At 55.0% G+C, this 15,042-nt stretch overlaps 5 protein-coding genes across 5 annotated transcripts; 2 read left to right on the forward strand and 3 right to left on the reverse strand.

Annotated features, from left to right (window-relative positions):
* Positions 1-1,174: 1,174 nt before the first annotated feature.
* On the reverse strand, positions 1,175-3,068 carry B0I36DRAFT_359766 (uncharacterized protein; the record flags this gene model as incomplete). The annotated part of the gene is made up of 5 exons (XM_046158192.1): positions 1,175-1,195; positions 1,267-2,219; positions 2,279-2,368; positions 2,430-2,948; positions 3,032-3,068. The coding sequence occupies 5 exons, from the start codon at positions 3,066-3,068 to the stop codon at positions 1,175-1,177; spliced, it is 1,620 nt and encodes a 539-aa protein (XP_046017294.1).
* A 2,719-nt stretch (positions 3,069-5,787) lies between these two features.
* B0I36DRAFT_236682 (short chain dehydrogenase) lies at positions 5,788-7,423 on the forward strand (the record flags this gene model as incomplete). Its single annotated transcript, XM_046149482.1, has 5 exons — positions 5,788-5,878; positions 6,053-6,243; positions 6,380-6,538; positions 6,656-6,838; positions 7,061-7,423. 5 exons carry the CDS (start codon positions 5,788-5,790, stop codon positions 7,421-7,423), a joined length of 987 nt encoding a protein of 328 aa, XP_046017295.1.
* A 409-nt stretch (positions 7,424-7,832) lies between these two features.
* Positions 7,833-8,541, reverse strand: B0I36DRAFT_346182 (uncharacterized protein; the record flags this gene model as incomplete). The annotated part of the gene is made up of 2 exons (XM_046156427.1): positions 7,833-8,390; positions 8,491-8,541. 2 exons carry the CDS (start codon positions 8,539-8,541, stop codon positions 7,833-7,835), a joined length of 609 nt encoding a protein of 202 aa, XP_046017296.1.
* A 1,114-nt stretch (positions 8,542-9,655) lies between these two features.
* B0I36DRAFT_284227 (stress-activated map kinase interacting protein 1-domain-containing protein) lies at positions 9,656-12,733 on the reverse strand. The gene is made up of 3 exons (XM_046151559.1): positions 12,525-12,733; positions 10,125-12,465; positions 9,656-10,063 (listed from the first exon to the last, which is right to left on the reverse strand). The coding sequence occupies exons 1-3, from the start codon at positions 12,545-12,547 to the stop codon at positions 9,941-9,943; spliced, it is 2,487 nt and encodes an 828-aa protein (XP_046017297.1). The 5' UTR covers positions 12,548-12,733; the 3' UTR covers positions 9,656-9,940.
* Positions 12,734-13,403: 670 nt separating this feature from the next.
* On the forward strand, positions 13,404-15,026 carry B0I36DRAFT_359771 (uncharacterized protein; the record flags this gene model as incomplete). Its single annotated transcript, XM_046158193.1, has 1 exon — positions 13,404-15,026. One exon carries the CDS (start codon positions 13,404-13,406, stop codon positions 15,024-15,026), a length of 1,623 nt encoding a protein of 540 aa, XP_046017298.1.
* Between the last annotated feature and the right edge of the window lie 16 nt (positions 15,027-15,042).

Here is a 15,042-nt window from a genome sequence, read left to right on the forward strand (position 1 = left end):
GCTTCCTCGCAGCAGGCATTGACTTCGAGCTAAGCTGGGCTCTCGGGCAAGTGTATAAAAAGCGAGGCATGCCACGCTCTTCAGGATGTAAGTGAAGCTGGCAGTAAGACAACCGTGCCTCTTTCCCAGACACAATACACACAAACACCAAGCTTCTCAGAAGTAGTCTTCGTTGTTCACACACACAATGGCCTCGTACGGAGATAACGACAACGACAGCGTAAGTTTGGGCTTTCCTTTTGCTATATTCTCGGAGCAACTTGCCATGGGAGATACCTCACATGGCTGGCCATGGGCGGTGTTAGAGCACAGGAGCTCCGACGAGCGCCACGATTGCCCCTTGCACTTTTGGTCTCGTGTGAGACCAGACCGTACAGCATAGGCATGGCTGACGATATTACCAAATAGTACGGCTCGTCCAACCGCCGCGGTGGCAACGAGGACAGCTATGGCTCTTCCGGCAACAACGGAAGCTATGGCTCGAGCCGCAACGACGACGACAACGACAACAGCTACGGTTCCAGCACCGGCCGTAGCGGCCGTGGCGGCAACAATGACAGCTACGGCTCGTCTGACAACACGGATAGCTACGGCAGCAGCGGCAGCAGCGGCAACTACGGCTCGTCCCGCAACAACAATGACGACAACGACAACAGCTACGGCTCGAGCGGCCGCAGCGGCCGTGGCGGCAACAGTGACAGCTACGGCTCGTCTGACAACACGGACAGCTACGGCTCCAGCAACACTGGCAGCGGCCGTGGCGGCAACAGCGACAGCTACGGCTCCTCTGGGAACACGGACAGCTACGGCTCCAGCAACACTGGCAGCGGCAGCTACGGCTCATCACGCAGCAATGACAACGATAACAGCTACGGCTCGTCCGGCACTGGACGCAGCAGCGGCGGTCTCGGCAGCAGCGGCCGCAACAATGACGACGACAATGACAACTCGTACGGCAGCGGCAACAAGTCGTCCAGCTACGGCTCAGGCCGTAACGACAATGACAACGACAACTCGTACGGCTCAAGCTCTGGTGGTGGCTACGGCAGCAGCAGCCGTGACAACGACAACTACTAGATCATGTTTGGTCCAGTCAGGTCTTGTCACTTGACTAAAAGCTCTTTGCTGCAGCAGTACTCAGTATTATGGTTATTTAATGCTAAATCTTGCGTTGCTACGATGGCTGGAAGTTTGACTAGCCAATAAGCTTCGTGTAAGCGGCGGATAGCTGCGAAAAGTCCGTAGCGTAGCCTCGCTCAAACCCACGCTCCTTGTGCCTAGGCCACTAGGACTCCCAATGGAATCATTAGCCTCGTCTCTTTCATCATGACCACCGCCCAGCGATGCACCGTCGAGGATGCTTGTGATTTCGTCCATGTCGTCAAAATCAAGAACGGTTGACAGGTCATCTCGGAGCGAGACGTTGGCGGAGAATGTATTGGAGTCGTTGTGCTTACCAGAGGGATCGATTCGATCCATGATAAGCCGGAAGGCATCGGCCCGGATCCTCTTGAGCACCTTGTCAAGCATGTCGATGCGCCCGTCCCTGGCCCGCTGGCCGTGCGACACAAGCACGTCCGGGAAACGCCAGTTCTTGTACAAATTACCGTGGGTGGTGCGGTGCCCCACGCCTGCGGGATGGGCCTCAAAGTAGTACTTGCAGAGTCTACACAAAGGCTTGCTGCTCCCAATGTACATACGCTCCGCAGACCCCTGGAAAAACCGATCTTCTGTGACACCACCGTCGCTGAACTCGAGGAAGTTCAGAAGGAGGACCTCGCTGTGGACGAGGGGCCGAAGGGCGCCGTCCACGAATTCAGCTTTGATGCGTGCGTCGAGGTCAAATATCTGAAGGTCTTTGACGTACTCTCGGAACTTCTCTATGTCCGACACACGACGAGTCAAGCGGCCAACAATGCCCTCGGCGCTGAAGCTCGTGGGCCTTCCATTTAATGGGTCCTGGAATTTGCTTGATGGGATGTAAAAAACCCGGTACCTGTTGAAGAGGACGGGCCATCTTCTGCGAGCTTTCAGCATACACGCCAGAGATTTTGGATAGGCCAGTATGCGACTCATCGCATGTTGGAGTTGATGCCAGCAATCCTCACTTGACTGTTCGGCCCCATGGATCTCTCTCACGTGCTCGGCCACTGCCTGACCTGCTGGTGACCTCTCGAACCTCGTCAAACGTCGCATCACGCGCTCGCAACCGAATGCAACTGTAACGGATACATTAGCGTTTGCACTTTTTGAGCGATGTGGGAGGCCAAAGACTGACACCCTGCGTCTCTAGCCATGTTCGTGTCCTCGAGTTGTAGCTGTCTTAGCGCAGTGAGGATGCGTGCGAGACCTGTGTCGGCCATGGCACCTGTGCCGGTCAGTCTAGGTAAAACCAATGAATTTAGGGTGTCGGGCGGTACAAGACTGACTGTCGGCACCGAACAGGTCTTCGAGACGCTGCTGACACTCTTCGACATTTCTCGACAACGGCGTCAGGTAATAACGGAGGCGCCCTTGATTGAAGCAGATAATGTCTCGCAGCATATTGCTTCTATACGGGTCGGCATCTTCGGGGGCGAGACCGATCTTGCGCAGCAGCGCATGCACATAGGCTCGCGTTTCTTTCAGCTTCGGGATGTTCCGGTAGTTCGAAGCAAAGTAGTAGTGGACAATGTCGTCTCTGGACTCTGGCAATTCGCTGCGAAGAACCATGAAGGAAGTAATGGTTGCCCCAGATCTGCCTTTATCACTGTCGCAGACATGTGCCAGCTTGTACACAAAGGCTTGAAACAGGTTGTCGGCGTCCTCGAGGTCCAGTTCCGAAGATGATGATGAGCTAGGTGTACTGCCGGGAGAGGCGTTCCGCCTTGCATCATCATTGAGAGCCTTTAAAAGTACGACGGGCTCGTAAAACTTGTATGTCAGTGGCACCGTCATCGGGACGGGGTCTACAACATGTCAGACTTCAAATTTGCAGCAGTATTGGGGGTCCCATGTATGCTTCCTTTGGTCTGGCTCCGCCTAAACGTACCATTTTGCGTGCCTCTCGGCTGCACATGGGTGGACATGGCAAGCTCAACAACACTACCAAGGCAGCGGTATGTATGCGTGAAGTTGACGCAGACGAGGCTTGGTTATCGACAATCAGAGAGCTCGGAGTCCAAAGCACAAAAGTACGGCTTCAAGGGGCGGTCAAGGAGTCTACGTATGCGTGTCCAGCTCCGAGGATTGCAAGATGAATTTTATACCCGCGACGGTGTGACTGGGAGTCGCAAGATGACGCATTGAGGCCGTCCACCGCTCTTGCCTTTGGTTGGAGTCCGCATTATCAGCTGGCATGCCTCTCCATAGCACACGAGTGCCCAGTGCTAAAGAGGAGACATGTCAGGACCACCAAGGGGAGGAGAGGGGAGAGGAAAGGTCGACGGTTGGCTGGGGAGTCGGCCTTGGCCTCAGGTTGCAGCCAAGACGGCCAGGTGGGAAGATGATCGCACATTGTGGAAGAAGAGGCCGACCAACACTGCATGTGGGCGTCGAATCGGCATCGCGCCTCCCACAGCCTGCTTGGTCCAGCTGCAGGCCACTTGGCAGCGACCACACCACTTCAGCAAGACTCCCCAATCACACAGGCTGTGTCGATGCAGCACTCATGGCTGCCACAAAGGTTCCATCGTCGTCGGCGCTATCAACGTGTGGCCTGTGGTCCAATTGACTCTCTCTCGAAAGATTGCTCTTGCCTGTTGGAGAAACATTACTGTTGGCAGGGCTGCCAGCCAACATACGCCGACATAATAGACCATCTGATGATGTTCGCGCCGGCACCGTCGGCGAGATATCGGCAGCAGTCGTCCGGCACGTCCATATAAGACCGAGTTACTGTCCCGACTCTCAGAGATAGAGTTCTCATCACCACCCAACTCCCAACGCTGGGGAAAGTGTCCAACATGGCTCATAGTCAAGGTCCGCCCTTCGATGACGGGCCAGACTTTGAGAACTCTGATTTTGAAGATGGCCTCTTCGAGCCTCTCAGCACTACTGGGTCAATCCATTCCAACTTTGCCGATCCGTTTTACGTTGACATGACGAACTACAGTCATGGCTCCTCATCAATCCCCTTGATGCCTACGATAGAGGATGAGAACTTCTTTCAGCATCGTGAGTGTGTAATGTTCGACCAGCCGTGGACTAGTTGGCTAACGATTGAAGTACTTGCAGGCGGACAATTCGTCATGGACGAAACTTTCAGGGATCCCATGCCGCCTCTGCATCCCATGGCAAGTCCTTCGCCTGGAGAACTCTTGTTCTCTCACATGAACTACGCCAATACCGACGCGATCTCTTGGCCTGTTCCTGACAGCTCATCGCCCACGTTGTCGCTCTCTGAGCTGCCCTTCGATGCCATTTCCACCGACCGGACTTAGCCGGAACGTCAGTCATTCGAGCTTGGCCACACCCCCGCCGGGCTCGTTGCAGAATCATCGTCGTCGGACAGTCAAGAAGAGCTTGAGGACTTGGAGCAACTTATGGGGGACTTGGCCTATGCTGATGTGTCTGTGGAGGTGGACCCCAACGGTGAGGTGTAGCATCTTCCGTTTCATTCAATCATCCTAATCTTGGCACACTAGGGGTCTCGCTTCCAGGACATCGCTGGTGTTGCGGCAGGTGGCTTAAGAGAGGAACTCTATTGAAGTAGGTCTCCATGTTGATCATAGACGAGGTTGTCTACTTTTCCTAACCATTCGACTCTGGCGAACAGCAAGCACATCAAGAAACACACCGAGCCATATCACTGCGAAGCAGGCAACGATTGCATCAAAAGGTTCTCAGCTAAAAAGGAACGGGACAAACACTACGTGTCAATGCACGCACCATACGCCAAAGCGCAGAACATACCAACAGCCTACCCGTGCATCTACTGCCGCCAGGATCAGAGACAATCGGGTAATATGAAGAGGCATATTCGTAAGATACACCCTGAGATGCTGGTCGATTGGGAGAGGAGGAAGAAGGCCAGAAAAAGGAGCATCCGGAGCATGTCTTCTCATTGACGTTTGGGGGTTGTGTGGTCCTTTCGCGTTTGCTATGGCAGTGGCCGCGTGGATGGGTAGTCTCTTTTGCTGCGAGAACTTTCTTTTGTTCGAATGTTAAGTCATCAGCCAACTCCATCTGTCTGTCTGCATGCTAGTGCTCCCTGGATGAAAGACACGGCTTGAAGTCCTTCCCATCTCAAGTCCACTTTCGGCCTGACCGAAAAGGGGCGACAGCATATATGAATCGTCACGCGAGAACGGGGACTCTAGGGTTCTGAGACCAGAATCGAGCCTATGCGACTCCCACTTGAAGGCATAACTCCCAGTTCCACGTGCGGAGACGAACTAGGAATCTGTAGCTGACGTGTGTCGAATTGGTGGTTGTGGTGGTGGTGTAAGTGAGCGAGCACGAGCCAGCCCCAGATCCGGGGTAGCGTGGTTGATTGGTCATGAGCCTCGGCAACTCGAGCAGGGGATTACATACTTTACGTACGTTGCTCAACGTGACTTCAGCTTCAGGTGATTATTGTCTCCAGGGCTTCTGACCAACAGGCTCACTCACCATCCCCCAAAAAGAGCTCACTCGACATCGGAGCCCAGGGCCGAGAGAAAACAGGCCTAGTCTTCTTGCTGCACTCTCAATATCACTAGTCGGGCAGAGGGTGAGCAGTATACAACCAGCTTGGTTGAAATTGACCGCCCGTCAATCAATCCGGAACAAACAGCAACGGATCCACACAACACTCTACACGCAGTCATGGAGACCAAGAAAGTCGCCCTGGTGGTTGGCGCGTCCCGAGGCATTGGCCGCCAGATCGCCATCGACCTGGCGAGGAATGGATATGCCGGTTGGTCTCCTCCACCCCCTCACCCCCAGAGTTCTGCAGCATTATGCTATTTTCCCCCAGCCGGATTATATTCTTTGTTCATAGGCGAGGATGAGGAATCACGTCTCACATCCGTCAAGTTCCAAGCAACATGATGTAGTGATGAATTAACCCCATGTGTAAAAACCAAAACAGTGGTGGTCGCGGCAAAGACAACGAGCGATGCCTCCACCACCAACCCGTTCCCGCCCGATCCCAACTCGCCCGAGTCGACCATCAACACGGTCGAGCGGGAGATCCGCGAGGCCGGGGGCACGGCGACGGCCGTCCCCGTCGACACGCGCGACTTTGAGAGCGTGCAGCCCTTGGTCGGCAGGACGGTCGAGGTATATATATGCTCCTCGCTTCCCGTCTGAGTCTTCCTCCTCATTTGTTTCCTCCCATCTCCGCCTTTCTATTAGGGATTGTATATATACCATGTTTAATAACCCGTACGACTCGTCTCCTGACAAAAGAATATAGATATACAAGCGTCTCGACGTCGTCGTCTACAACTCGGGCGCAATATGGTGGGCCTCGGTTGAGGACACCCCAATGAAGCGCTTCCAGCTCATGCAGCGCGTCAACCCAGAAGGGCTATACGGCACAATCCAGGCGAGTCTCCCGCACCTCAAGAGGAGCGTCGGGGTCAATCCCCTTGCTTCATCAACTCCTTCCGGCTCCACCACAACCACCGCTTCTCCCACCGGCGGCAGCGGTACAGGAAACGTCGACGACGACGACAACAGCGCCCGCCAGCTCCGGGGCTCTGGGCGCATCATCGTCGTCAGCCCGCCGATATACAGCCGCTTCTTCCGCGGCAAGACGGCCTACGCGATGGGCAAGGTCGGGATGAGCGTGCTGACCAAGGGCCTGGCAATGGACTTTGAGCGCCAGGGAGTGGCGGACAAGATGGCCATCACCAGTATCTGGCCGGCCGTGGTGAGTTTTTCCTGGGTCCAATTTCTCCTGTTGTCCTTCTCTTCCAGATCATCTCAAAATATTCAGCTCCCTTACCTTCCCTTCCCTGCTCTGGCCTGGCCCCCTTTCTTTTTACTTTTCCCAGCCAAGTATTCTCTGGTGCTCTGCCTTGCTGTCTCTGCCACTCGCTCAAGGCTACGAGATTGGTAACTGACCATTCAATTTTTCTTTTTTTTTGTGAAGGCCATAGAGTCAGGTGCCACCCGCGCAATGCTCCTCAAAAATCCAGACGAGGCGAAAGACTTGCGCAGGTCCACAATCTTCTCCGACGCCATCCTTGCCATGCTCCGTTGTCCCGCGGCAAAGATCAACGGCAGGCTCGAGCTGGACGAGGATTTCCTGCGCACTCCCGAGGGCGGCAATGTGGTGGATTTCCAAAAGTATGCGCTCGTGCCGAGTTCCGCTTCTGGTGCCAGCGGCGACAAGTGGGAGCCCCCACGAAGAATCATGCCCAAGGTTCTCCCGGATCTGAGTGTAGCGGAGCAGGATGATGAAGGGAAGAGAATGAATAGTGCTGCTGCCGGGAAGGAAAGGGCCAAAATCTGAGCATGCCCCGGGCGATCCGGAGCCAGCACTGTACGATATTCGGCATGATGCACTCTGACCATTCCAAGTATCGATTACGACCAATGACTATTTCATTAATCAGACGGATGACTCTATCTTTCTGCCGACCGTGCCGAGTCATACCCAGGGTAGTCTCAAAGAAGAAGAACGTTCCACGCTCATTGGACTTTTACAGTTACAATAGCATGAATACCCCCAAAAGTAACACCACGACTGTCTCCACGATGATTATCCTATCCTGCACATATGCACCACTACCAGCATCTTTCCAAGCCAACCACGAAATCGCTCCGTCCCCATTGGCAGATCGTCCATGACAAGAGAGGTGTGATGTCTTGCTTCTCCGCTGGTGGGCAGTCGTTAGGTGGTCAAAGTATTGGTAGTGTCCTTAGAGGGCCATTGCGATGAGAGCAGCGCCACCAAGCATGGCGCCAAGGCTGAGTGCTCCAGTGGGAGCGGCACCACCGCCTTGGGAGATCGACTCGGTGGGAGACGGCTCCACGGCATCTGTGGCACTCGAGGCAAACTCGCCAAAAGACGAGGAGTATGAGGCCAAGACAGATGAGGTGGCATCGACGAGCGGGACGCCAGACGAACCCGCATCAGTGACAGTGCCAGTAACAGCAGGCTCAGACACGGTCGGAGCCGGAGCAATGACATCGGTGGGAGCTGAGGCAGTGACATCGGTAGGAGCCGTGAGAACAGAGCTGGACAAGGTGGGGACAGGGTCAGACCAGATAGGGACGCCTGGAATGGCGGTCTCCGTTCCATAGACGGGGAGGGAGACAGTCTGCTCAGTAGGAATAGGGCCGACAGTAAGAAGAGTCGAGCTGCCAACGATGGTAGCGGGGATACCGCCGGCGGGAACAGTGACGGTGACGGTGCCAGAACAGGTGCAGTCTGCCTCCTGTCGAGCGTCGAGCTCGAAGAGGTCGGCGGGAGCGGCCTGCGGTTGTGTTGGAGATGTCAGTATCGAGGATGGCTTCGCGATTATTGGGGACGAAGGAGGCACCGCCCGTCAAGTTGAGACGCAGAGTTCAACTTACCATACCGATCATAGCAAACGCGAGAAAGAGGATAGTCTTGAGGAACTGCATATCGACGGTTGTAGCAGGTCATGTACTAGTATTGTGCATGAAATTCCGAAGGATGCTGAAGTATCGGTGACTCGTAGAGAGCACGAGAGATGGTTATGGTGATGACAAGAGTGTGGATGACGAAGTTGTCTGTGTGATGTGAGGTGGGTGAAGGAGGATGAAAGCAGAGCGGAGGCAGAGATTTATGCGTCAAGGTCTATTTGTAGGGATGCCTGAGGTGTGTGGTCGCCGTGGTGATTGTGTAATGCCTGGCCGTCTGGATCAGGTTGCGTGCTGAGTTACTCTGGTAACGAGGTAGGTCAATGTGAGGGCGATGTGAAGTGGACGTGAGGAGGAATATAAGAGTGAGGCATCAGGCAGCCTATCTAACTGCGGCCAGGCGAGGAATCAAGTTTCAGAGCAGCTAGGCAGGCTCGAGCGGCCGAACAATGTTATCGCCTTCTGTGCGTGGTTCTGCAGGGCTTTCATGACCAGCCGCTCCTTCCCGTTGCCTGTTGATTAAGGGGGATGACAAGGTGACTTGTCGCGAGTCACCTTCTCCGCAGTGCTTGGTGCTCCAGCCGGTCCATGGTACACGAACCTGGATCATCTAGGTGCGCAAGCCGCCTGCTCTGGTACGACTTGGACGCCCTTAAGCGGGAAACACCTTTGGCTTGTGAAACTTCCGCTTCGGAATGCCCGCCCGCCCACCTAGCGGTAGGCGATCATTCGCCTCCTTGAATCATGAAATCGCTCGACATTTATGGCATCATTTGCTCAGCTTTGACAGCGTTGGCGAGGTACTAAACTAGGTACCTAGGTAGTCAACTTCTGTTTGTCTACTGGCGTCTGAAGAACGCACACAACACGGAGTCCGCATTTGCCACCGACTGAGCTCACACATGGTGATGATGCAAGCCTGTCCGGGTTGCTTTGCTCAATCGCAGACTTCCTCTATTTGTGGCAGCACAAGTGCTCCTTGCGGGGGGGAGGACGCGAGTACGCACCACTTTGCTTCATTTATTCACTTGATCAAGCTGAGCTTGATGGCCACTTGAACGGTGTCGTTTTTTGCTGGTCCATCGTGAGGCGAGACTCATGGGAGTCGAATCCAACAAACACGAATGCCTCATTTGCACAGCGTTTAAGGTCATGCATGCTACATACAGGTCACAACAATTGTCCTCGGAAAGTACCAAGCTCAAATCATGCTCTGCTATAAGCAACATGGCTTAAAGCGTTGTGATTATTTCCGCAACTCAAGTCGTTGCCATAGCATCAGCAAAGCGAGGGCTGCAGTTGTGGCGAGGCGGGTGTCTCTTTGTAAGTGTTACGGGTATCTTGCACTGCTGACAGTCGACCTAAAACTTGTGCTTAACTCGATGGATCCGAGTGATCGTTCCCGGCACATTGCAGCATCTCAAATGTCCCGGTTATATGGTGCCACGCCCTTCTTCAACTCTTGCACGATCTCTGCAGCCTCAACAGTGTTCCGGGCCTCGAAGTCGTAGCGCTTTGTCTCAGTGGCCTTGTACACCATGAGCTTTAGGATGGTTGTCAGCACATGTTGATCTTGTCAAGTGGTCAACACGGGAAGTACATACCTTGAAATGAGTCGGGTGCCTTCTAGACACGCTGCACCCGACAACGTTGCTGAAGTGAACGGTGGTCGTCTTGCCACCCTCGCGTGTCGTCTTTCCACCAGACGAAGGCATGATGTAGACATACTCGCCATCAATGGCTAAAGTCCGCTCGTTCAAGCCAACAAAACGCATTGGCTGCTTGCGCCAAACAGTGTACTTCTTGTAGTTCACATTGACACCGGCCTCGTCCTGCTTCAGCATTGCTTCCTGAGCCAGCGGATGTGGCGTCATCACCTTGGCCTTACTCTTCTTCGCGGGCGCGCTGTAGTCCGTCCATGCGAACGACTTGGGAGAAGAGCTGCTAGGCGAGCCTGTCATGGTTAATGGACCGTCTGTCGCGAAACGTCTTCTGTGCAGCTCGAGCTCTGATACATTGCCAATCGATGAGACTGTGCGATCGAGATATACGACAGCTCCCGACCCGGGAAGCTTAAAGACATGCTGGCTCTTGTCAAGGTTTCGTTTACGGCACACTAGCTCGAGAATCTCGGCAAGGTACATGTCGGTAGTGACGTCCAGGGTCACCATTTGTCCTGGCGCAATGTCCGCAGATATGATATTTATGCGTAACAGCTTGTGGTGCCCGCCCCTTGCCACAGGCATTGCGGCAGGTGCTGCGGGCTTGTCGGCAAATAGTGTGTCTATCCGCACACTCGTGTTCGTGATAGGATTGGCACGCGGTTGTGATGGAGGGGGTATGTTCATTTGAGCTGGCTGACCTGCAACAGGCGTCAAATCATCCGCGGTTACTGGGGTCTCTTCAGCGGCATCTTCTGGCCCGAACTCCGGCGTCTGTTCCTGGTTGTCTGCAAACTCAGATTCTGATGCTTGAACCAGGCCGAAGTTATCGTGCGTTTTACCACCTCTCCGGGACCTCCCCGTCATGTTGTTGGCAGTAGTGAAAGCGTTGACTGGCTTCTTGCGCTCAAACGGCGGGAAGTCGTCATCGACCTCTCCGTCTTCTTCAACCATGCGCAAGGTCCACCAGTTGGCACTCATCTTGTCCGCTGGAATCGGGGGCTGAAGTTTTGACTCGTAGTATGTCCACAAGCTGAGTCCGATGAGCTCGGCGATCAGAACAGGCCGGAACGTGCCATCGCTTTCTTGCACACTCCGTCTTATCAGCACCTCAAACGGCTCCTCGGGCTCTTGGGAAAACGGCGCAAAGATACGGATCTTGAGAGGATCTGGGTCGCCCTTGCCGGACAAGGAAGCAAACCTCTCCACTGACATGGACGGCGCAGTCTTCTTCGTCTTGAACGCATCTGAAAGTAAACTCCGGGGCTGCACAACACTGAGAGGTCGGATTGTGCTCATGGGCCGTGGCGGTGGTAACGCTTGGAGCAGTTGCGGCTGCGGTGCTGTTGGGGGCTTCCGTACCGTCGACTGCCGGAGCAGTTGCTTTGGTACGGTACCAACGACTTGCTGGCCTGGAGAAGCCCCGACAATAGGCGTGTCTCCTGTCCCGAGTATACCAGTGGAATCGACACTGCCCACAAAGGCTGAAGAAGTATCAGATTCGTCGCTGTCCTCTTCTTCTTCGGGGAGCAGTTCACTGCCTTGCCGCTTTACACCTTCTGTAGGCTCTTCATTGATCTTCGCTTGGATCCTCGCGGCCTTCGCTGCAGCTCGCGCAGCATCCCGCTGCCTGTGAAATCCCGATGCGTCGAATTCGTTTTCCGAAGATACTTCGCTGCTGGTCACTGTATCTCGGCGAGCTCGCTCCTTAACCGTCTCAAGCGCGGATTGTGATCCTCTTCTGGCGCCAGGCGCGGCTCGTGGGGACGAGACATTCGTGGTCTGTCTCAAGTTTGACGGCTGCAGAGGTGACGAGCCGGCCCTGCTGCGGGCTGGCGGGGATGAGCCTGCCCTGTTGCGCACCGGCATCTTCGCAAATCTTATCTGCTGTGCTGCGCGTTGATCTGACTCTTCATCGCTCTCGTCGCTGAGATCACTGCTATCTTCTTCCTCCATCTGCTCCCTCCGCCTCTCCCTGCGCCGTTTCGCAGCATTTGTTGGGCCAAGCGTGTCGCCTCCGCCGCCGGTCAGCATGCCTCCTTCGTCTGCTTCATCTTCAAGAGTGAGCCCAGCCAGTCGAGGGGCAGCCTGGAAGTATTCGGAGGCGACGGCCGTCGGGATCGGAGGGGAATGTGTTCGTTTGATGTGCGCCGGATTGGATCGCCAGCCAGCAGCTTTGAATGGACCGGTGTTGAGGAAAGAGTCGTTAATCGTGATGAGGCGTTCGCCCACGCCATCGGCTACCTCGCTGAGGTAGCTTGTCCGCAGCTGGTGCGAAACAAGACTGTGCACGGGGTAAAAGTCAGCATTGGGTCACCGGGGCGTTTGGAAGGGTGTACATACTCCTCGACCTGGAGGAGCGACATGGTGAGGGTGCGTGGGAGCTGTGAGCTGTCAGATGTCCATGCGGCGGCCGCATCAAGCCGCTTGTATGCTGCGGGCGCCACCTAGCATCGCAAGAACCCGTGTCGATCACAGCGCTGCAGCTCGGGCCTGTTGGGAGGCAAGGAGGGTTGGAAAGATTGTTGCTGGCTGCTGCGATAGGGTCGCCGTCGCCCGTGTGCTGATCCGTGGATGGTGTTGCCCTGGCAAGCCAGTTCCTGGCCTGCGCTGCGGCGCGCGCGCCCCACACGCCTTTCCCGGTCGTGTGGGGGAGAGGGTGGGGGGACTGACCAGATGGACTTCGACAGACCTCCTGCAAAAACAGCAAGTTCCGCCTCTGAGCTTTGCACAAGTGAATGAAACCCCAAGGAAACTGCTCATACCGCGACAGCCCGTTCAGAATATCATTTGCGATCAAATGATATCTCAGCTACATCGAGGGCGATCTTCGTGGATACTTGAACAGCAATGAATGCCTTATGCCCCACCCGGCGTACTGCCTCCACAAAAGGCAGATACAATCCCAGGCCACGAGACGTCACGCCCTGAGCCGCAGGGGGGTTGCCACTGCCCAGCTGGACATGGACTGATTGACATCCGCATATCCGAGCCTTCGATCATGATTTTACGGCCGGTGACCTTGTTCCGTTGTGTCGAGAGCACGTGGTCGTTAAATACCACCCAATCACCATCTTGATCGACAATCCGGGCGACACCCCATGATTCTGTCTTGAGGGACGCGACGAACCACGCTGTAATCATTAAAGAGGCCCCTCTGCCGGCTGCACTTTGCGAGGTCTCACTGTTTCGTTGGTAGACATGGTCAGACGCTTCCTCGACATGTCCAGTTCGGACTCAGAAGCCAAGATGAATACCTCCGGGGCCTCATCTGTATCTGCGCAGAATACAGATCCATTGCAGCTTACTTTCTGTCGCCAAGCTGTTAGGAGATTCATTTTCAGCAACAATATTTACCTCACGAACCTGGTTCCTAGCGAGATAGTCGACATCGACATGATGCACCCGGTTGTTGGCAACCCTTCAAGTCCTTGCTCGTACGCTATCCGAACTGGCAAGCTGGAAATCAGTTCAGGCCTTTCATCCGCAGCTGGCTCGGCTCGCTACGTTGGAGGCATCAACCCCTATGCGACATATGAGGTGGATGTTCAGGACATCTCCATTGGATCAGATGAGTCCTCCGGGGAGGTGGGCATCAATCTCGCCACCAACGACGATCAGACTCATCTCCAGATTGTCGCGGTGTACGATCGAGCTGGCTCGCCGGTGCTGATGCGCCTGCTCCGCGCAGGGGAAGTGATTCGCGAGGACGTCTTGTCCGCAGGGCCCGCACCTGAGCCGCCATATAAGCTTCAAGTCCAGTTTTCGGGCATCAGTCTGAACACCTTTTACACAAAAGATGGACAGACCAGATTTCTAGGCCGCATCCATCCGAACGACAACTTCAGAGATATCTTAGATCTTCGCCGTCGTTCCACGGCCATTGGGGCGCGATATGGAGTGCTCACCAAGCTTCCGGCAGGTTCTCAGGTCGTCCTCAACGGAGCAGCGTCTTATCTCTCCGCTGGAGTTGGGCAGGCTGATATCCGTCTCATTACCCGTCGAGACGGCGCACCGGTATTTGACAACGACAGAATGTGGTTCAGCTTCTCTGCTCGCGGCATTGGGACGGGCGACTGTTCTCAAGGCATCATGAGCTGGAACCCGAGTCCGTCGGAATTCAAGTTTGAAGGAACCATAGTGTTCGATCATGGGGATGGTCTTCTACGCAACGACTACGCCTCCCACATTTTCTACGACGATCAGTCTGGGACCTGGAAAGCGTGGTCTTGCGACTTTGGCGGCTCGGCAAACCAGGAAGGAAGGGGGCCCTCGGGGCTCGTAGTAGCAGAATCGAAGCGAGACCCCCGACGTGGATTCTCTGTGATGTCGGCATCCGTTCTCAAAGATATTGCAGGCCAGCACGAGGATCCATGCGGCTTCTTCGACTCCGACTCGGGAACGTGGCGACTACTCACCACGGAATTGTCCAACGGCTTTCGGGCCCAACTGTTCGAGTCTGAATCATGGAAGGGACCTTTCACGCCGATAGCAACGCCGGTGAACCACAACAGCACTGGGACACTCATTCAGAAATTCGGCCAGCAGCGGTTTGTCTTTGCGGGAAGTAGTGAGCCTACCGTGTTTGTGTATTCCTATCCTGATCTGCGAGAGCTCGGAACTCTCAAGATTGATCTTCCACCTTTCACACCAGGACGAAACTCACGAATCTGGCCCAACGTCTTCCCTTTACCAGTTGGCTATCCTGCCCGCTACATGGCTTTGATGATGGATCGTGCCAATTTTCCAGACGTACAGGGCGATACCTGGAGCTATGGCGCTTTATACACGTACTGGGCACATACGGAGGACATTTCTCACGATGAGTATGAATTTGACCTCTAACATGACAGCCAGCCTG

This window comes from Microdochium trichocladiopsis, assembly GCF_020744255.1.
Source record: "Microdochium trichocladiopsis strain MPI-CAGE-CH-0230 chromosome Unknown B0I36scaffold_2, whole genome shotgun sequence".
NCBI lineage: Eukaryota > Fungi > Ascomycota > Sordariomycetes > Xylariales > Microdochiaceae > Microdochium > Microdochium trichocladiopsis.

Bases quoted from the DNA above. Each gene is read 5' to 3' on its own strand.
- B0I36DRAFT_284227 (XM_046151559.1), bottom strand. From the start codon at position 12,547: ATGTCGCTCCTCCAGGTCGAGGA. The intron at 12,466-12,524 runs GTATGTACACCC...CCCCGTGCACAG, and splicing joins TCGCTCCTCCAGGTCGAGGA to TCTTGTTTCGCACCAGCTGC. The intron at 10,064-10,124 runs GTATGTACTTCC...ACCATCCTAAAG, and splicing joins GGCACCCGACTCATTTCAAG to CTCATGGTGTACAAGGCCAC.